The 23068-nt window shown below is 48.0% G+C and overlaps 1 protein-coding gene across 1 annotated transcript in view; it reads left to right on the top strand.

Moving 5' to 3' along the window:
• Positions 1 to 19479: 19479 nt before the first annotated feature.
• LOC144486463 (X-ray repair cross-complementing protein 5-like) overlaps positions 19480 to 23068 on the top strand; it is a 36853-nt gene continuing 33264 nt past the window's right edge. The window contains exon 1 of the mRNA XM_078204497.1: positions 19480 to 19549. Within this exon, the coding sequence (XP_078060623.1) occupies positions 19480 to 19549 (70 nt within the window). The remainder of the gene's footprint in view (positions 19550 to 23068) is intronic.

Below are 23068 nucleotides of genomic sequence, written 5' to 3'. Positions count from 1 at the left end.
CCATGGCCTGGGGGGGAGCGGGGGGAGGGCGGGGGGGGTGGCTGCGGGTCGTGTACGAGCAGCGGAGACTGCCGGGTTTAGCTGGGGAAAAGACCCAACTGGCCTTCCCAACTGAATCAAAACATCACAGGAACCTTCAAACAGTGACCCCACCGCCCCCCCCCCTGCCAACCGCCCCCCGCCACCCCCCCCCCCCCCCCCCGCCAACCGCCCCCCGCCCCCAACCCCCAACCGCCCCCCCCCCGGCCCCCAGCGAGCAGCCAGTATCCGAATCAGCTCTGATCCTAATATAACAGAACCAGGACTTGCTCTGACTCCATGATTCCGACCATCTGCGTAATGAGGAGAGCCCAGACTCTCCTTCCGAGGCCTCCAGGATATACAGGCCACCTCGCTGACAAGGAACTCAGAAATCTGCCCCCGGGATATTTTTGTACCTGTTGAATTTGTCACAAGTTTATTTTATACTTTGTGTTTTACAGGCCACCTGTAACCTACTCACCTCCAACAAAACCCAGTCCTGGGAAAGTCACTGCCACGTCTGAATATTATTTTCCTCCCTGTTATTTTTACCGGGGGGTTGGTGAGGAAGCCCCGGACTTGGTTATGGCAGAAAGGTACCTGTTAACAACCAGCTGGCACCGCCCAAGGGTAGTATACTGACCCTTGGCTGCGCTCTTTACACTTGTAGTTCTAGTGAGTGGAGAGAGAAATAGGCAGCACGGAGCTGCAAAGGTTAACCTAAACATGCAAGATCCATGTGCGGACTGGGTGGATTGGCCATACTAAATAGCGCCTTAGCGTCAGGGGGATTAGCAGGGTAAATATGTGGGGTAACGGGGATAGGGCTTGGGTGGGATTGTAGTCAGTGCAGACTCAATGGGTCGAATGGCCTCTTTCTGCCCTGAAGGGATTCTATGATTTTTTTTAACAACGGTACAAAGTAATAACGAGGTTTTGGGACCTCGCTTTGATGGGAACAGTTACCGTATCAGATCAATAATCTCTCGCTGGAAACAGAGGCAGGCCATTCAGCCCCTCGAGCCTGTTCTGGGTGAAGGCAGTCAGGGTTGCTCTGAGGTGAAAAGTTCAAATCAAATACAAACCATCTCTTCTCGCATTTCCCTCGCACGCTAACCAACCTTCAATCCTGATTTTGGCTGTCTGTATTTTTATATAAGTGACAAGATTAAAGAGTTTACTGGGGATGATTTTTTTTGGGTACTTCCTGCCTGTTTTGTTGCCGCTCCTGTGTGTTTTTCTTCTCGAAACTCTCTGGCCGGAATTTTCCCGTTCCGCCCGGCACGGGAATCGGAGCGGGCGAGGGGCGGAATGCGAAAAGGTCCGTTGACCTCGGGTGGGATTTTACGGTTTCAGGATGAGTGAGTCTGTAAAATCCCGCCCTTTCTTATTTACTTCCTCTCTCGGACCTCAGAGTCCTGAGATTCCACATCACCATCTCCAGACCACTACCATTGCTCACTCAGTGTTTAATTGAACCAGACTCTAAACATTTTTTTGTAGCTTCCTCAGAGCTCCATCATAGTTGCCTTGAGTTCCACAGCATCACTCTCAGAGCCCCTCACAGCTGCTTCACAGCATCACTGCAACTCCCTCGCAGCACCCCTGCAGCTCCCTCGCAGCACCACTGCAGCTCCCTCACAGCACCGCCTGCAGCTTCCTCGCAGCACCGCCTGCAGCTCCCTCGCAGCACCACTACAGCTCCCTCGCAGCACCTCTGCAGCTCCCTCACGGCACAGCCTGCAGCTCCATCTCAGCATCACTGCAGCTCCCTTGCGGCACCGCCTGCAGCTCCCTCGCAGCACCACTGCAGCTCTCTCGTGGCACCGCCTGCAGCTCCCTCGCAGCACCACTGCAGCTCCCTCGCAGCACCTCTGCAGCTTCCTCCTTCTAGTTCCATAGTAATGATGTTCACCTCCTATATTGAGGACAAGACATGCAGCCGCTGGTGATTATACCCGAGCAACGAGTCTGGCTCCCAGGAGGAAATCTTCCATTGATATGTTTCTAAGATAACTGTTTAAAGAAGCGGTTGTGTACGGGTCAGGACTTCATAATATCGAGAAGTTAAAATAATTCACTGTTTTGTTGAAGTAAAATATTTGAGAATCTGTTTCTGTTTTTCTGCTACGGCTATTGTTGGGAAATTGGGATTTACCCAGCGGCAGCTGGATTCAGTGTCACGACAGTGAGGGGCAAACTCCGCCCAGTGTGATTCTGAAGCTCCATTATCACGAGAATCATAGAATCCCTACAGTGCAGGAGGAGGCCATTTGGCCCATCCCAGGGCCGTGGATGTCGTATATATGGATTTCAGTAAGGCATTTGACAAAGTCCCACATGGCAGGTTGGTTAAGAAGGTTAAGGCTCATGGGATACAAGCAGAAGTGGCTAGATGGGTAGAGAACTGGCTTGGCCATAGGAGACAGAGGGTAGTGGTCAAAGGGTCTTTTTCCGGCTGGAGGTCTGTGACCAGTGGTGTTCCGCAGGGCTCTGTACTGGGACCTCTGCTATTTGTGATATATATAAATGATTTGGAAGAAGGTGTAACTGGTGTAATCAGCAAGTTTGCGGATGACACGAAGATGGCTGGAATTGCGGATAGCGAAGAGCATTGTCGGGCAATACAGCAGGATATAGATAGGCTGGAAAATTGGGCGGAGAGGTGGCAGATGGAGTTTAATCCGGATGAATGCGAAGTGATGCATTTTGGAAGAAATAATGTCGGGAGGAGTTATACAATAAATGGCAGAGTCATCAGGAGTATAGAAACACAGAGGGACCGAGGTGTGCAAGTCCACAAATCCTTGAAGGTGGCAACACAGGTGGAGAAGGTGGTGAAGAAGGCATATGGTATGCTTGCCTTTATAGGACGGGGTAGAGAGTATAAACACTGGAGTCTGATGATGCAGCTGTATAGAACGCTGGTTAGGCCACATTTGGAGTACTGCGTCCAGTTCTGGTCGCCGCACTACCAGAAGGACGTGGAGGCATTGGAGAGAGTGCAGAGAAGGTTTACCAGGATGTTGCCTGGTATGGAGGGTCTTAGCTATGAGGAGAGATTGGGTAGATTGGGGTTGTTCTCCTTGGAAAGACGGAGAATGAGGGGAGATCTAATAGAGGTATACAAGATTATGAATGGTATAGATAGGGTGAACAGTGGGAAGCTTTTTCCCAGGTCGGAGGTGACGATCACGAGGGGTCACGGGCTCAAGCTGAGAGGGGCGAAGTATAACTCAGACATCAGAGGGACGTTTTTTACACAGAGGGTGGTGGGGGCCTGGAATGCGCTGCCAAGTAGGGTGGTGGAGGCAGGCACGCTGACATCGTTTAAGACTTACCTGGATAGTCACATGAGCAGCCTGGGAATGGAGGGATACAAACGATTGGTCTAGTTGGACCAAGGAGCGGCACAGGCTTGGAGGGCCGAAGGGCCTGTTTCCTGTGCTGTACTGTTCTTTGTTCTTTGTTCTTTGAGTCTGTACCGACAACAATCCCACCCAGGTCCTATCCCCATAGCCCCACATATTTACCCTGCTAGTCCCCCTGACACTAAGGGGCAATTTAGCACGGCCAATCCACCTACCCCATGCATCTTTGGAGTGTGGGAGGAAACCGGAGCACCCGGAGGAAGCCCACGCAGACACGGGGAGAATGTGCAAACTCCACACAGACAATGACCCAAGCCAGGAATCGAACTCAGGTCCCTGGCGTTGTGAGGCAGCAGTGCCAACCACTGTGCCATCCTGGCATTTATCTGGCATATCTGAGGGAGGGGGTGATTCTCTCCAGGCTCAGCCAGTATTAATTTATCGCACTCTCACTGTGGGACTGGAGTCTGCTGACAGAACCCTGCTCCAGGGTTTGGGCACATTAGGCTGGCACTGCAGGGCGATACCAAGGGGGATGCTGCATTGTCAATGGTGCCATTCCCCCAATGGAACATCAATTCTGACCATTGTCTGGTTTCAGGGCAGCATCGAGATCTATGATTCAAACACAGTCACCCAGTGGCACACTGGTTGGCACTGCTGCCCCACAGCGCCAGGGACCCGGGTTCAATTCCCGGCCAGGGTCACTGTGTGGAGTTTGCACATTCTCACCATGTCTGCGTGGATTTCCTCCTACAGTCCAAAGGTCTGTGGGTTAGGTGGATTGGCCATGCTAAATTGTCCCTTAGTTCAGGGGGATTGGTGAGGGTAAATACATGGGGTTACGGGGATAGGGCCTGGATGGGATTGTGGTTGACTCAATGGGCCAAATAGCCTCCTTCTGCATTGTAGGGTTTCTATGATTCATACCCACTGCTGTAAGGAACTTTGAGTGCGACAAAGATGTTAACAGCAGGGGACAAATTGTAGAAAAATGGAGATTTATTAAGCATCAAGGATGTTAAATAAGATGGGCAGTAATTGACACAGGTTTATGTGCCCCTGTTTTAGCTTTGGACAACAGCACACACAAAAACCTGGACTGCTTTTCATGGAGTCGTAGAATCCCTACAGTGCTGAGGGAGGCCATTCCGCCCCCGCCCCCGAGCTTGGACCACAGTGTTTAAACTTATACAGACGTGCTCTCTGACAACGCATAATTAATTGTCAGGCGTGATATTCTCAGTGTCCTACCCAACAGTCCGCCCTCTGCCAACTCCAAAATAAAACCGATTGGTCACTGATACATCTGTGCACAAAATAACGACCATATTCATTTTTATTTATTGATGGGATGTGGGTGTCGCTGGCTAGACTAGCATTTATTGCCCATCCCTTGAGAAGGTGGTGGTGAGCTGCCTTCTTGAATCGCTGCAGTCCTTGTAATGTAGGTTCACCTAAAGTGCTGTTAGGGAGGGAGTTTCAGGGTTTGACCCAATGACAGTTAAGGAATGGTGATAGAGTGCAAGTTTGGATGGTGTGTGGTTTGAAGGGGAACTTGCAGGTGGTGATGTTCCCGGGTATCTGCTGTTATCCGAGCTGATTTTGATTTAATTTATTATTGTCACATTATTAGTATAGAGTGAAAAGTATTGTTTTTTGCACGCTATACAGACAAAACATACTGTTCATAGAGAAGGAAAGGAGAAAGTGCAGAATGTAGTGTTACAGTCATAGCTAGGGTGTAGAGAAAGATCAACTTAATGCAAGGTAGGTCCATTCAAAAGTCTGATGGCAGCAGGGAAGAAGCTGTTCTTGAGTCGGTTGGAACGTGACCTCAGACTTTTGTATCATTTTCCCGAAGGAAGAAGGTGGCAGAGAGAATGTCTGGGGCGTCTGGAGTCCTTAATTATGCTGGCTGCTTTTCCAAGGCAGCGGGAAATGAAGACGGAGTCAATGGATGGGAGGCTGGTTTGCATGATGGACTGGGCTACATTCACAACCCTTTGTAGTTTCTTGCGGTCTTGGACAGAGCAGGAGCCATACCAAGCTGTGATACAACCAGAAAGAATGCTTTCTGTGGTGCATCTGTAAAAGTTGGTGAGAGTCGTAGCTGACATGCCAAATTTCCTTAGTTTTCTGAGAAAGTAGAGGCGTTGGTGGGGCTTTCTTAACTATAGTGTCGGCATGGGGGGACCAGGACAGGTTGTTGGTGATCTGGACACCTAAAAACTTGAAGCTCTCAACCCTTTCTACTTCATCCGCATTGATGTAGACAGGGGCATGTTCTCCTTTATGCTTCCTGAAGTCGATGACAACCTCCTTCGTTTTGTTGACTTTGAGGGAGAGATTATTGTTGCCGCACCAGTTCACCAGATTCTCTATCTCATTCCTGTACTCTGTCTCGTCATTGTTTGAGATCCGACCCACTATGGTGGTTTCATCAGCAAATTTGAAAATCGAGTTGGAGAGGAATTTGGCCGCACAGTCATAGGTGCATAAGGAGTATAGTAGGGGGCTGAGAACACAGTCTAGTGGGGCACCGGTGTTGAGGATGATCGTGGAGGAGGTGTTATTGCCTATCCTTACTGATTGTGGGCTGTAGGAAGTTCAGGATCCAGTCACAGAGGGAGAAGCTGAGGCCCAGACCACGGAGTTTGGAGATGAGTTTTGTGGGAATAATGGTGTTGGAGGCTGAGCTTTAGTCGATAAATAGGAGTCTGACACAGGTGTCCTTGTTATCTAGGTGTTTCAGGGTTGAGTGCAGGGCCAGGGAGATGGCGTCTGCTGTGGACCTGTTGCAGCGATAGGCAAACTGTAGTGGATCCAGTCAATGGAGTGTCAGTCAAGCGGCTTGCTTTGAGTCCTGAATGGTGACAGGCTTTGAGGAATCGGGAGCTGAGTTCATCGCCACAGCGACTGACCTGCTTTTGTAGATGCAGAACGTGGTTGGTCCAGTTAGGTTTCTAGTCATTAGTGACCCCCTCATGATAATAATGGAGCATTCAGCAATGGTAATATTTAAATGTCAAGGGAAGCAGCTGAGATTCTCTCTCATTGGGAATGGTCACTGGTGCTGGTGATGCAAGTGTTACTGTTAGATTTGCCTCCATGTCCCTTTTCCAGTCTTGTCCATTACTTGGTGCCCCTCAGTGACACCATCTGAAGACATGATGCCAGGCTCCACAATATGCTGATGACATCCAAGTCTACCTCATCACCCCCTCTCGTGACCCCTCCATGGTGTTATCGGACTGAACAACAAAGAACAGTACAGCAAAGGAACAGGCCCTTCAGCCCTCCAAGCCTTCGCCAATCACTTTTACCTGTCTAACCAACCGCTTATATCCCTCTATTCCCCGTTTGTTAATGTGTCTATCAAGATAAGTTCAATAAAAAAAATCTGGAATTAAGAATCTACTGATGACCATGAAACTAGAGTCATAGAGGTTTACAGCATGGAAACAGGCCCTTCGGCCCAACTTGTCCATGCCGGGCCACACTTGGAATACTGTGTGCAATTCTGGTCACCCTATTATAGAAAGGATATTATTAAACTAGAAAGAGAGCAGAAAAGATTGACTAGGATGCTACCGGGACTTGATGGATTGAGTTATAAGGAGAGGCTGGATAGACTGGGACTTTTTTCTCTGGGGCGAAGGAGGCTGAGAGGTGATCTTATTAGAGGTCTATAAAATAATGAGGAGCATAGATCAGCTAGTTAGTCAATATCTTTTCCCAAAGGTAGGGGAGTCTAAAACTAGAGGACATAGGTTTAAGGTGAGAGGGGAGAGATACAAAAGTGCCCAGAGGGGCAATTATTTCACACAGAGGGTGGTGAGTGTCTGGAGCAAGCTGCCAGAGGTAGTAGTAGAGGCAGGTACAATTTTATCTTTTAAAAAGCATTTAGACAGTTACATAGGTACGATGGGTATAGAGGGATATGGGCCAAATGCAGGCAATTGGGATTAGCTTTGGGTTTTTTTTAAAAAAAGGGCAGCATGGACAAATTGGGCCGAAGGGCCTGTTTCCATGCTGTAAACCTCTATGACTCTAGTCCCAATTGCTTGCATTTGGCCCATATCCCTCGATACCCATCTTACCCATGTAACTATCTAAATGCTTATTAAAAGATAAAATTATACTCGCCTCTACTACTACCTCTGGCAGCTTGTTCCAGACACTCACCACCCTCTGTGAAAAAATTGCCCCTCTGGACACTTTTGTATCTCTCCCCTCTCACCTTAAACCAGTGGTTCCCAAACGTTTTTCACTGGGCCGCACTTTCGGAATAAAAATTTGCTCGCGCCACACCGAATTTGTTATTGATAAGAAATACATTTTAAAAAAAACAACTCCGAGCAGTGCTTGATTCATAACATAGAACACAACTACTTTATAATATGATCATGGGACATCCAGAAAGTATAAAACAATGCTTGTTCAAACCATGTTTAACTGTTTCTTTGATTGTCCTTGAATCTTCCCACCACTCTTGCCATCCTCTCTCGCCACACCCTTTGGGAACCACTGCCTTAAACCTATGCCCTATAGTTTTAGACCCCCCTACCTTTGGGAAAAGATATTGACTATCGAGCTGATCTGTGCCCCTCATTATTTTATAGACCTCTATAAGATCACCCCTAAGTCACCTACGCTCCAGAGAAAAAAGTCCCAGTCTATCCAGCCTCTCCTTATAACTCGTCATTTGTTGGAAAAACCCATCTGGTTCACTAATGTCCCTTTAGGGAAGGAAATCTGTCGCCCTTACCCGGTCTGGCCTACATGTGACTCCGGAGCCACAGCAATGTGGTTGACTCTCAACTGCCCTCCAAAGGGCAGCGAGGGACGGGCAATAAACGCTGGCAGCCAGTGACGCCCGGGTCCCACAAAGTAATGAAAAAAAAAGCACAACCTTGTGTGATTTATTTTGTTGTGATGTGTTGGTACAAAGGCCCCAAATAAGCCCCAGTGTCAGGGTTGAAAAGGGCTCCCTCCAATCCTTTATTATTGTCACAAGTAGGCTTACATTAATACTGGAATGGAGTTACTGTGAAAATCCCCAAGTCGCCACACTCCGGTGCCTGTTCGGGTACACTGAGGGAGAATTTAGCACGGCCAATGAACCCTAACCAGCATGTCTTTCGGTCTGTGGGAGGAAACCGGAGCACCCAGAGGAAACCCACACAGACACGGGGAGAATGTGCAAACTCCACACAGACAGTGGCCCAAGCCGGGAATCGAACCCGGGTCCCGGGTGCTGTGAGGTAGCAGTGCTAACCACTGTGCCACCATGCCGCCCCCAAAAATAAGCCAAATTTCAAAAGTCAATCCCCTCATGGTCTGTATCATCCTGGGGAATTGCCCTGGACTAACGCCATAACCTGGTGTTCTGTCTGTGGGAGGGTGCCTGGAACTGAACTCCATGAGGTGTGGCCAGCGTTCTGTGTGAGCGCTGTCGTAATTCCGTGCCCCGGATGGCGCACTCCAAATCCATGAACTTGACCCTGACAACTGCGGATACACACCTCAGCATGGTTCAGTTACTGCTCCTGCTAAACATTAGGCTGTATGATTGACTGAAGAATTAAATCCTTTTACAGGAGTCAGTGCCTTCAAGCTGAGTCGTGCTATCGAGGCTGTCGGCGGAAACTTACGGTAATCATTTCTCTTCCCAAAACTGCACTTTGATACATTTTGAAATGACCAATTGGGTTCTGCTCCTGGTGCAGTTGCTGAATGTACCACGTGTTGTGTTGTTAAACTATAAACACGAGTGGGGTGGCTCTGGGGAGGGTGGTTAAAACTGATCTCTGTGCTGCCCATTATTCAGCCTTTACGAGGCCTCTTAAACTCCCAAGATGGTGTCAGTGACATATGTACACTTGCAATGGAAAGAATGCAGGACACCATATTTGTAAAGGTATTAGTATCTAGGGGCAGCGAGGTGGCACAGTGGTTAGCCCTGCCACCTCACAGTGCCAGGGACCCGGGTTCAATTCCCAGCTTGGGTCACTATCTGTGTGGAGTCTGCACGTTCTCCCCGTGACTGTGTGGGTTTCCTCCGGGTGCTCTGGTTTCCTCCCACAGTCCAAAAGATGTACTGGTTAGGGTGCATTGGCCGTGCTAAATTCTCCCTCAGGTAAAGAAGTTAAAATATTGAGAGATATGGGAGCTAGTCTGTCTCCAATAGTAAGAGATGAAAATATTTGCACTCCTGAAATATTGCCCGAGAGAGTGGTAATCTGTGGAATAAATGGAGAGAGGAGTATGTCCCCTGTGTAAGATAAGGCTAGAAAGTCCAATCAAGACTGGGGAAGTGATAGTGGGAGTGATGGAAAACTTGGCTATTCCAGGAATACAGTTTATTCTTGGAAATGATATCGCTGGTTCACAGGAGGGACTGATGCTCATTGTAGTGGAAAAGCCAAAAGAAAACCAGGGAACTGAGGAGTTAAAAGAAAAATACCCTGGAATTTTTCCAGATCGTGTGGTGACAAGATCCCACAGCCATTAGTTAAAACAGGAATGGGAGAACAAAAGAGAAAGATGAAGGAATTGAGGTCCAGCTAGCTGACACTCTGATGAGATGGTAAAGGAAAGACCTAAGCAGGTAGAGGATCAGGCAGAGGTGTCTAGCTCTAAAAGATTAATGGAGTTATAACAAAAAAATGAGGTGATAAAGGATTTATATCATAAAGCCGACTCGGAAAAGGAATCAGAGTGTATTCTAGAATGCTATTACCTTAATAGTAAAATCTTAAGGTGAAAATAGAGACCTTGGCAAGTTAGTGCAGATGAGAAATAGGCAGAAGTTCACCAGATTGTGTTGCTGGTAGAATACAGACAGGAAGTATTGTGGGTAGCACAAGAGTTACCTGTAGGACGTCATCGAGGGGTGAGGAAGACTCAGGCTAAGATACAGAAGCATTTCTATTGGTCTGGACTACATAAAGATGTGATTGAATCTTGCTGTACCTGTCGTACGTATCAGATGGTAGGAAAACCACAGGCAGTGATAAAACCAGCCCCTTTGATGCCACTTCTCGCATTTGAAGAACCTTTTACACGGGTTATCATTGATTGTGTAGGTCCCCTCTCTAAAACCAGAAGTGGGAACCAGTATTTTTTTAACCATAATGAATGTGTCTACCAGGTTTCCAGACGCAATTCCATTATGGAATATCAAGGCAAAAAAGGTTGTGGGGGATTTGCTTGCTTTCTTTACCCGTTATGGATTTCCCAGGGAGATTCAGTCAAACGAAGGGTCCAATTTTACTGCTAAATTATTTAAGAGAGGCAAGGACTGATTAGGGACAGTCAGCATGGCTTTGTGAGTGGAAAATCATGTCTCACAAATTTGATTGAGTGTTTTTGAAGGGGTAACCAAGAAGGTCGATGAGGGCAGTGCAGTTGATGTTGTCTACATGTACTTTAGCAAGGACTTTGACAAGGTATCGCACGGTAGGTTGTTGCATAAGGTTAAATCTCACGGGATCCAGGGTGAGGTCGCTAAATGGATACAAAATTGGCTTGATGACAGACGCCAGAGGGTGGTTGTTGAGGGTTGTTTTTCAAACTGGAGACCTGTGACCAGCGGTGTGCCTCAGGGATCAGTGTTGGGTCCACTGTTATTTGTTATTAATATAAATGATTTGGATGAGAATATAGGAGGCATGGTCAGTAAGTTTGCAGATGACACCAAGATTGGTGGCATAGTGGACAGTGCAGAAGGTAATCTTGGATTGCAACGGAATCTTGATCAATTGGGCCTGTGGGCTGACGAATGGCAGATGGAGTTTAATTGAGATAAATGCGAGGCATAATGCATTTTGGTAGATCAAACCAGGGCAGGACTTATTCAGTTAATGGTACGGCGTTGGGGAGAGTTACAGAACAAAGAGATCCAAGGGTACATGTTCATAGCTCCTTGAAAGTGGAGTCACAAGTGGACTGAATGGTGAAGAAGGCATTCAGCATGCTTGGTTTCATTGGTCAGAACATTGAATACAGGAGTTGGGATGTTTGTTGAAGTTGTACAAGGCATTGCTAAGGCCACACTTGGAATACTGTGTACAGTTCTGGTCACCCTATTATAGAAAGGATGTTATTAAACTAGAAAGAGTACAGAAGAGATTTACTAGGATGCTACCGGGACTTGATGGTTTGAGTTATAAGGAGAGGCTGGATAGACTGGGACTTTTTTCTCTGGAGTATAGAAGGCTGAGCGGTGATCTTACAGAGGTCCATAAAATAATGAAGGGCATAGATCAGCTCGATAGTCAACATCTTTTCCCAAAGATAGGGGAATCTAAAACTAGAGGGAATAGGTTTAAGGTGAGAGGGGAGAGATACTTAAGGATCCAGAAGGACAATTTTTTCACACAGAGGGCGGTGAGTGTCTGGAACAATCTGCCAGAGGCAGTATTAGAGGCGGGTACAATTTTGTCTTTTAAAAAGCATTTAGACAGTTACATGGGTAAGATGGGTATAGACGGATATGGGCCAAACGTGGGCAATTGGGATTAGCTTAGGGGTTTAAAATAGCATTAATTCAAAAACTCTGCTTCCACCACCATTTCAAGAAGAGACTTCCAAAGACACTGAACCCCCAGAGAGAAAATGTTTCACCTTTTCTCCATTTTAAACGGGTGACCACTTACTTTTTAACAGTGAGTCTCTAGTTCTACGTTCTCCCACAAGAGGAAACATCCTCTCCACATCCACCCTGTCAACACCCCCTCAGGATCTTATCTGTTTCAATCAAGTCGCCTCTTATTCTTCGAAACTCAAGCGGATACAAGGTTCACCTCTCCAAACCTTGCTCAAAACACTACCCACCCATTCCTGGTATGAGTCCAGTAAACATTCTCCGAACTGTTTCCAATGCATTTACACCCTTCCTGAAATAAATAAACAAGAGGAAACATTCTCCCACTATCAAAAACTTTTCATAATTTTAAAGATCCTATTAGTGATGGTATGGATCATCGCTTATCCCGCCACCAGCGTCACAGATTGTTGGTTCGTTTATCTCATTGCCATTTATGGGAGCTTGCTGTGCACATGACACGTTCCTCCCTGTTTCAGAACAGTGAGCATGCCTTCCCTGGCTGTGAGGTTGGTAGGGACGGCCTGAGGTCCTCAGTAATCAGGAGTTATGTTGAGCCGAGAGTGAGACTGCGGGCGGCAATGCAACTGAATACCAGGAGATGGCAGAGGCGGACAAGGCTAGTTTGAGGATGAAATTGCAAGGCCAGGAGCTGGGGGGAGATACAATCCTGACAGTAAAATGCTTCAGCGGAACTGAAGAAAGAAAGAGGACCTTTTAAGCATTAACATATTTGCTCATTTAAACAACTCTCCATTTCTGACATAATCTCTCTCTAACCCACTTTGAATCATAGAATCCCTACAGTGCAGAAGGCGGCCATTCAACCCATCGAGTCTGCACTGACAACAATCCCACCCAGGCCCTATCCCCGTAACCCCATGTATTTACCCTAGCTAATCCCCCTGACACTAAGGGGCAATTTAGCATGCTTAATCCACCTTACTTGCGCATCTTTGGAGTGTGGGAGGAAACCGGAGCATCCGGAGGAAACCCATGCCGACATGGGGAGAATGAGCAAACTCCACACAGACAGTGACCCAAGGCCAGAATTGAACCCAGGTCTCTGGAACTATGAGGCAGCAGTGCTAACCACTGTGCCACCGTGCCACCCACGGTATGGTGAGGTTGGGAGTGTGTTAATCTTATTTGAATGGCAGCTTCAGTGCAGCTTGTCTTTCATTCTCAATAAACACATGTACCATTTCCTGGAATCCTTTGCAGTGTAATTAAGAATGTGCATTTTGTTGCGTTAAATCCTGTTTCCATTTGTTCATTCTGCCCCAGATAGTTTTGAGTGCAGTTGCTAACTGTGGTGATTAACACTCAGTAAGCTTGCAATTATTGGTGCTGGGGAAATGGGAAACTTTCCCCGTTTCAAATACCCAGAGTATTGACTGGGGGGAATGGAGGGGCAATCTCACTCACTCGATTTGGGGGTGCTTCAGGGGGCTCACACTCTTAACTCCATTTCGGTCGGCTGTGGTTTCAGTCCCACTCCAGAGGCTTGGGTGCAAAAGGCGAGATTGGAGCTGCTGCATCTTGGACGAGACAGTAAAGGGAGGCCATGTATCTGCCCTCTCAGGTGGCATTCTCTTTGGAAGAGTCATCCGGGGGACTTCTAGCCAAGCCCTGAACCAACATCGCTAAAACCTGGTCATCTGCTGGCTGTTTTGTGGGATCTTGCCATGCCCAAATGAGTGACTGTCTTCCCTACATGATAATAGTGGCGACACTTCGAAAGTACGTTGCTGATGGTGGGTGTCCTGATGTTATGAAAGGTGTTGTGTAAAGAGACACCTTACAGTGTTATCCCAAACCTGTCTTGGGTCAGGGAGAAGCGAGGTGAGGATGTTCTAAAGATATTGATGACCCATTCTTCCCCACTGAGATATTCAATCGGGCGGCACGGCAGCACAGTGGTTAGCACTGCTGCCTCACAGTGCCAGGGACCCGAGTTCGATTCTCGGCTTGGGTGACTGTCTGTGTGGAGTCTGCATGTTCTCCCCGTGTCTGCGTGGGTTTCCTCCGGGTGCTCTGGTTTTCTCCCACATCTGAAAGACGTGCTGCTTCGGTGCATTGGCCGTGCTAAATTCTCCCTCAGTGTACCCGAACGGGTGCCGGAGCGTGGCGACTAGGGGATTTTCACAGTAACTTCATTGCAGTGTTAATGTAAGCACGCTTGTGACACTAATAAATAAACATTAAACAGATTTTAGGACAACAGACCGATGCTCTTTCTCTCCTCTCAGAGGTGCTGACCTGTGCTCCGGTCACAAGTGTTGGCAACAATTGGTTCCTTGCTGAAAGTGTGGTTTTTATGAGTGAGGTCAGACAGCGGGCCCTATTTTACCATTTTGATTCTCAGTGCTGGACGGGGGGGACTTGAAACTGGGAGTGTTTCAGATCCGACTTTTAGACCCATTCTCAGGTGCCTCCATACACACTCTGCCTGCAAAAATATCAGCGATTCCGAATTGCGCTGTAGAAGTCTGTGGGTGGGGCTTAATGCGCCTGAAACCCTGCAACTCCGATCAGTGCTTCCAACTGCGCATGCGCAGTAAAAAAAACCTGATAGAATGCCCCTCCCCACCACATCCCTCCTGGGCCGGATAATGCCTCCCCTGGCGGTCCTAATCGTGGCCATTTTCGGGCCTTGGTGAAGGAGGAACCGGCACCAAGGCAGGCGTGGTTTGCGCTACTCGCCTCACGCCTGACTTTACCAAGTTTTTGCACCCGAAAACGGGCGCAACACGGTGGTAGAATCGGGCCCAGCATGTATTGACAGGCAATTTGACTGTGAGAGGTATCGCAGTCTGGCCCTGTGCATACCCAACACACACTCTCCCTGTTAGAGACTGCTGGCTGATTTTATTTACTGCTCCCTGAGCCAGAGGTTCCTGAGGGTAGATGTGTGTAACTGAGCGAGTCAGAATCGTCACGACACAGAAAGGGACCATTGAGTTAGTGCCAGCTCTCTGTTGAACAATCCAGTCAGTCCCACTCCCCCGCTCTATCCCCGTCTCCCCACAAGTTTATCTTCCCCCAAGTGCCCATCCAATTTCCTTTCGAAATCTTTCATCATATCTGATTTCACCCCCTTCCTCATTTTCCCCCCTGCACACCTTGCCCGAAACCTCATCTCTGTCTCCTTCAGTCCTTGTACCCTCAGCTAACGGCAATAGCTTTTCTTTGTCCACTTGATCTAAACCTTGTACACCCTTGGCAAATCTCCTCTCAATCTCCTTCACTCCAAGGAGAACAACCCCAACTTCTCCAACCGAACCCTGTAGCTAAAATCCCCCCCCCATCCCTGGCACCATTCTGATAAATCTCCCTCTTCACTGTCACAAGGACCCTCACACCCTTCCTAAAGCGACCAGAACTCAGTGCAGTCTTCTAATTGGTGCTTAACCCAAGCTTTATACAGGTTCAGCATAACTTCCCTACTTTTGTCCTCAGTGCCTCTAATAATGAAGCCCAAGATGCTTTGCTAACCGCTCTCAATATGTCCAGCCACCTTGAAAGATGCACATGAACCCACAAGTGTCTCTGTCCCTGCTCACTCTCCGGATTTCTGCCATTAAGGAATATCCCAAAAAATCTCTTCTTTCCAATACAACTTCTATTTGTTCCTTTCACCTTCCTCCCTGGTTCTGTACGTGCTTAAAAACAGTTCATCATCAACAACTTCTTGTTCTATGATATAGAATTACATCAAATATACGAGGTGCTGTGGCACAGTGGGTTGGTGTCCCTGCCTCTGATCCAGAAGCTCCAGGTTCGAGTCCCACCCCAGGACTTGATGTCCAAGGAAGGTGAGTTCATAATGCGGCCAAACAGGTTGAAAATCAGCCTGCAAAATCCTTCCAAACAGACGCCAATGTCAGGTGGTGAGAGTGGGAGAGATTCCTGGTCAGACATGTGATGGAAAGAATGTTGGAGCCTCGACCGTCACTGACCATAGCTCCAGACGACAACACGCATGGAAAAGTGCAGGTTACCAAGGCAACTCGGACTCTCTGAGTGAACTGTAACATGAAGTCTACAGCCATTCAGCCAAACGAGGTTGTGCTAGTTTGTAAGTTCCACACAAGTTACTGCCCACTCTGCTTCCTCTCCGCTTCTCAACGTACCCTTTCTCTCTCAGGTGGTTTATCCAGCTTCCCTGTTTTAAATGAATTTATGGAAGGCTCCTGATCTGGAACATTGGGCCGGAAATTCATCGTGCAGGCGAGAATTGGGAGTTGAGTATTTTCCCTCCGCGGGATATCCATCTGCCTGAGACAGAAATGGAGGTAGTGGATGCTAAGGTGGCATTCACAGAGACATTAGCCCAGTTCTGAAGACCATTGTAAAGCAGCCCCCCCCCTCACCCCTCTCACCACCCTGCACCACCTTGAGTGCCCTCACCCACACACTCAGTGATCACTTTACATACATACAGTCATAGAGACATAGAGTTTTACAGCACAGAAAGAGGCCCTTTGGCTCATTGTTTCCACGCTGGCCATCAAACACTTATCTATTCTAATCCTATTTTCCAGCACTTGATTTGTAGCCTTGCATTCTATGGTGTTTCGTGTGCTCATCTAAATGCTTCTTCTGAGGGTTCCTGCCTTTACCACCCTTTCAGGCAGTCAGCTCTAAATTCCCACCAGCCTCTGGGTGAAAAAGCTTTTCCTCACATCTCTTTTAAACAACCTGCCCCTTAACTTAAATCTATGCCCTGGTTATTGATGATGTGGAGATGCCGGCGTTGGACTGGGGTAAACACAGTAAGGAGTCTAACAACACCAGGTTAAAGTCCAACAAGTTTATTTGGTAGCAAACGCCACTAGCTTTCGGAGCGCTGCTCCTTCGTCAGGTGAGTGGGAGATCTCCTCACAAACAGGGCATATAAAGACTCAAACTCAATTTACAGAATAATGGTTGGGATGTGAGTCTTCACAGGTAATCTTAAAGGTACAGACATTGTGAGTGGAGAGAGCGTTAAGCACAGGTTAAAGAGATGTGTATTGTCTCCAGACAGGACAGTTAGTGAGATTTTGCAAGTCATGGGGGTTACAGGTAGTGTGACATGAACCCAGGATCCCGGTTGAGGTCGTCCTCATGTGTTTGGAACGTGGCTATCACTCTCTGCTCAGCGACTCTGCGTTGTCGTGAAGGCCATCTTGGAGAGCGCTTACCTGAAGATCAGAGGCTGAATGCCCGTGACCGCTGAAGTGTTCCCCAACAGGAAGAGAACACTCTTGCCTGGTGAAGTGGACCTCTTCACCGCACAGGACCTTCAACTGATGCTATACACTAGATACATCGATGACATTTTCTTCCTTTAGATTCATGGTGAACAATCACTGAAACAACTATATGATGACATCAACAAGTTCCATCCCACCATCAGGCTCACCATGGACTACTCTCCAGAATCGGTTGCATTCTTGGACATACGCATCTCCATCAAGGACGGTCACCTCAGCACCTCACTGTACCGCAAGCCCACAGATAACCTCACGATGCTCCACTTCTCCAGCTTCCACCCTAAACACGTTAACGAAGCCATCCCCTATGGACAAGCCCTCCGTATACACAGGATCTGCTCAGATGAGGAGGATCGCAACAGACACCTCCAGACGCTGAAAGATGCCCTCATAAGAACAGGATATGGCGCTCGACTCATCGATCGATAGTTCCAACGCGCCACCGCGACAAATCGCACCAACCTCCTCAGAAGACAAAAACAGGACACGGCAGACAAAGTACCCTTCATCGTCCAGTACTTCCCCGGAGCGGAGAAGCTATGACATCTTCTCCAGAGCCTTCAACATGTCATTGATGAAGACAAACATCTCACCAAGGCCATCCCCACACCCCTACTTCTTGCCTTCAAACAACCGCACAACCACAAACAGACCATTGTCCGCAGCAAACTACCCAGCCTTCAGGAGAACAGTGACCACGACACCACACAACCCTGCCACAGCAACCTCTGCAAGACGTGCCGGATCATCGACATGGATGCCATCATCTCACGTGAGAGCACCATCCACCAGGTACACGGTACATACACTTGCAACTCGACCAACGTTGTCTACCTCCATACACTGCAGGAAAGGATGCCCCGAGACATGGTACATTGGGGAGACCATGCAGACGCTACGCCAACAGATGAATGAACACCGCTCGACAATCACCAGGCAAGAGTGTTCTCTTCCTGTTGGGGAACACTTCAGCAGTCACGGGCATTCGGCCTCTGATCTTCGAGTAAGCGTTCTCCAAGGCAGCCTTCACGACATGCGACAGCGCAGAGTCTCTGAGCAGAGACTGATAGCCAAGTTCCGCACACATGAGGACGGCCTCAACCAGGATCTTGGGTTCATGTCACACTATCTGTAATCCATGACTTGCCTGGGCTTGCAAAATCTCACTAACTGTCCTGTCTGGAGACAATATACATCTCTTTAACCTGTGCTTAACCCTCCCTCCACTCACATTGTCTGTATCTTTGAGACTTGATTACCTGTAAAGACTCGCATTCCAACCATTGTTTTGTAAATTGAGTTTGTGTCTTTATATGCCCTGTTTGTGAACTGAAATCCCACTCACCTGATGCAGGAGCAGCGCTCCGAAAGTTAGTGGCTTTTGCGACCAAATAAACCTGTTGGACTTTAACCTGGTGTTGTGAGACTTCTTACTGCACTCTTAAAGCGCCATATTCTCCTCTTAAAGGGACAGCTCCCTCCAGGGGAACACATTTCAATAACTGCTGCTTTAATACTAACTTATATTTCTTCTCCCATTGCTCTTCTCTGTTGTATATCATTCCAAACATTTAAAATCCAGATGTGTAATTTAAAAGAGACTTATATTGGGCACATTTCCCAACACCAAGTCTCACTTTCCACCTAGGAGGAGGCCATTCGGTCCCTCGAGTCTGTTCCATCATTCAGCTAATTCATGACTGATCTGGGTCACCTCCCTTGAATCTGTTAATACCCTTTGCCTGGAGAAAATTAATCAACCGCAGTGAGGCCAGCACTAGATGAGGCTGGGAGCCGTACATCTCCCTTTGGAACGCTCCACCCCACTGTGGACTGTGGATGCTCACTCGATGAGCATAGTCCAGGCAGAAATCAATAGGACTTTGGGTGCCAAAGGAGATGGGGATAATGCAGGGAGGTGGAGTTGAGGTAGATGATTAGTCATGATCTTATTGAATGGCAGGACAGGCTTGAGGGGCCGAATGGTCTACACTAGCTCCGATTGAGAGAGCTGTATGCCCTTGAAGAAGTGAAACCAATCAAGGCACTGTTTTGTTTTTAAATCTGTTTGAGTCCAAAGTGACTGAATTATTCTGCCACCTTGTCTCTGTCACTTCTCTGGGCTAATCCCATGATCCAGGAATGTCTCCTTTGGTTAATGTTGTCCCTTGTTTTTCTACCTGACAGGGGAGTTGGCACTTCCTCCCCAGCCGATATGGCGGATTGGCAGTCACACTTTCGGAATGAAGATGAGGAGGATCCAGAGGAAGCAGAGGAAAACGAAGGTAGGTCAAATGTGAACCCTAGGTTTACAACGGCACGGTGGCACAGTGGTTAGCACTGCTGCCTCACAGCGCCAGGGACCCGGGTTCAATTCCCGGCTTTGGTCACTGTCTGTGTAGAGTTTGCACATTCCCCCCGTGTCTGTGTGGGTTTCCTCTGGGTCCTCTGGTTTCCTCCCACAGTCCAAAGATGTGCGAGTTAGATGTATTGTCCATGCTCAATTGCACCTCAGTGTCAGGGGGGCTAGCTAGGGTAAATGCATGGGGATAGGGCCTGGTGGGATTGTGGTCAGAGCAGACTTGATAGAACATAGAACAGTACAGCACAGAACAGGCCCTTCGGCCCATGATGTTGTGCCGAGCTTTATCTGAAACCAAGATCAAGCTATCCCACTCCCTATCATCCTGGTGTGCTCCATGTGCCTATCCAATAACTGTTTAAATGTTCCTAAAGTGTCTGACTCCACTATCACTGCAGGCAGTCCATTCCACACCCCAACCACTCTCGGCGTAAAGAACCTACCTCGGACATCCTTCCTATATCTCCCACCATGAACCCTATAGTTATGCCCCCTTGTAATAGCTCCATCCACCCGAGGAAATAGTCTTTGAACGTTCACTCTATCTATCCCCTTCATCATTTTATAAACCTCTATTAAGTCTCCCCTCAACCTCTTCCGCTCCAGAGAGAACAACCCGAGCTCCCTCAACCTTTCCTCATAAGACCTACCCCCCAAACCAGGCAGCATCCTGGTAAATCTCCTTTGCACTCTTTCCAGCGCTTCCACATCCTTCTTATAGTGAGGTGACCAGAACTGCACACAATATTCCAAATGTGGTCTCACCAAGGTCCTGTACAGTTGCAGCATAACCCCACGGCTCTTAAACTCCAACCCCCTGTTAATAAACGCAAACACACTATAGGCCTTCTTCACAGCTCTATCCACTTGAGAGGCAACCTTTAGAGATCTGTGGATATGGACCCCAAGATCTCTCTGTTCCTCCACAGTCTTCAGAACCCTACCTTTGACCCGATGGGCCAAATGGCCTCCTTCTGCACTGTAGGATTCTACGATTCTAACATGCTGTACACCTCTAGATAATAAGAACATTCGATGCTGATGAGACGGGTTTTTGATAGGAGAGGGAAACAGGCAGGGCAGTGGAGTTAAGGCCACAATCAAATCAGCCTTGATCTCATTGAATGGTGGAGCATTCCTGTTCCTATTTATTATGTTTAAGTACAACACACTGCGCACGTTTTGATAATTCTAATCCTGACCCTGGGCGGCACGGTAGCACAGTGGTTAGCACTGCGGCTTCACAGCTCCAGGGACCTGGGTTCGATTCCCGCTCGGGTCACTGTCTGTGTGGAGTTTGCACATTCTCCTCGTGTCTGCGTGGGTTTCCTCCGGGTGCTCCGGTTTCCTCCCACAGTCCAAAGATGTGCGGGTTAGGTTGATTGGCTGTGCTAAAATTGCCCCTTAGTGTCCTGAGATGAGGAGGTTAGAGGGATGAGCGGGGAAAATATGGAGGGATATGGGGGTAGGGCCTGGGTGGGATTGTGGTCGGTGCAGACTCGATGGGCCGAATGGCCTCTTTCTGCACTGTCGGGTTCTATGATCTATGATCTTCTATGATCTATGACCTGAAACCATAGCCTCGCCAGTGCTTCACCCAGATGTTATAAAGGGTGGCACAGTGGTTAGCACTACTGCCTCACAGCGCCAGGGATCCGTGTTTGACTCTCGGCTTGGGTGACTGTGCGGAGTCTGCACATTCTCCCCGTGTCTGTGTGGGTTTCCTCCAGGTGCTCCAGTTTCCTCCGGAAAGATGTGCTGGTTAGGTGCATTGGTCCTCTGGTTCTTGATCCTTCCACCAATGGGAACAGTTTCTCCCTCTTGACTCTGTCCAGATCCCTCGTGATTTTGAACTTTTCCAAGGAAAACAGTTCCAACTTCTCCAATCTATCCACGTAACTGAAGTCTCTCATCCCTGGAACCACCTGGACCTTTTCTGAAGCCGTCATATCTTTCCTAAATTGCAATCTCCAGAATTGGACGCAATACTCCAGTTGATGCTGGACCAGTGTTTTGTAAAAATTCATTTTCACTCCCTTGCTGTTGTACTCTGTGCTGTTATTTATAAAGACCAAGATCCCATGTGCCTTTTTATCCACTTTCTCAACTTGTCCTGCCACCTTCAGTGATTTATGCACATATACACCCAGGTCTCTCTGCTCCAGCACCCACTTTAGAATTGTTTGTTTTATTTTATATTGTGTCCTATGCATTCTTCCTCCCAAAATGAATCAGAAAGAGGCTATTCGGCCCATCGAGTCTGCACCGGCCACAATCCCACCCAGGCCCTACCCCCATATCCCTACATATTTACCCACTAATCCCTCTAACCTACGCATCTCAGGACACTAAGGGCAATTTTTAGCATGGCCAATCAACCTAACCCGCACATCTTTGGACTGTGGGAGGAAACCGGAGCACCCGGAGGAAACCCACGCAGGCACGAGGAGAATGTGCAAACTCCACACAAACAGTGACCCAAGCCGGGAATCGAACCCAGGTCCCTGGAGCTGTGAAGCAGCAGTGCTAACGACTGTGCTAGCGTGCCGAATCATTTTGCGTTTCTCAGCATTACATTTAATCTGATACTTGTCCATTCCATCAGCCCCGTCTTTGTCCTCTTCAAGTTTAACACTATCTCCCTGACAGTTCACAGTACTTCCAAGTCTTTCTTAATTCAATTTTTGCAAACACATTTCCAGCTTCATGACAGGTGGCACAGTGAAGGTATTCCTCCCATGTGACTCAGCCACAACTTCAGAAAGATCTGAATCCTTTCTCTCTCCACAGACACTGCCAGACCTGCTGAATTTTTCCAGCCTTTTCCATTTTTATTTCAGATTTCCAGCATCCCCAGTTATTTGATTTTATTAGATGAGTAAAACGCGATCATTAAGAAACCCACCAACGCCTCTATTTTCTGAGGAGACTAAGGAAATACAACTGGAAGAATGCTTTCGATGATGCATCTGTAGGTGTTGGTGAGAGTCGTATGTCCCCAGATAGAAAGCATCCTTTCTGGTTGTATCACAGCTTGGTATGGCTCCTGCTCTGCCCAAAACCGCAAGGAACTACAAAAGGTCGTGAAGGTAGCTCAATCCATCACACAAACCAGCCTCCCATCCATTGACTCTGTCTACACTTCCCGCTGCCTTGGCAAAGCAGCCAGCATAATTAAGGACCCCACGCACCCCGGACATTCTCTCTTCCACCTTCTCCCATCGGGAAAAAGATGCAAAAGTCTGAGATCATGGTACCAACCGACTCAAAAACAGTTTCTTAGAATCATAGAATCCTACAGTGCAGGAGGAGGCACAAGAACTCTGTTGACTTCAAGCATGTTTATGTCCTCCATGACTTGGACACACCAGGCAAGTTTATCCCCCAGATCTGGAGCAAGTCTGTTTAAACTCGGTGTGGGGTATGTCCCTCCCTTGGGACT

The sequence above is a fragment of the Mustelus asterias genome, unplaced genomic scaffold (assembly GCF_964213995.1).
Source record: "Mustelus asterias unplaced genomic scaffold, sMusAst1.hap1.1 HAP1_SCAFFOLD_350, whole genome shotgun sequence".
Classification (NCBI taxonomy): Eukaryota; Metazoa; Chordata; class Chondrichthyes; order Carcharhiniformes; family Triakidae; genus Mustelus; species Mustelus asterias.
This window is presented reverse-complemented; position numbering and strand designations above follow the sequence as displayed.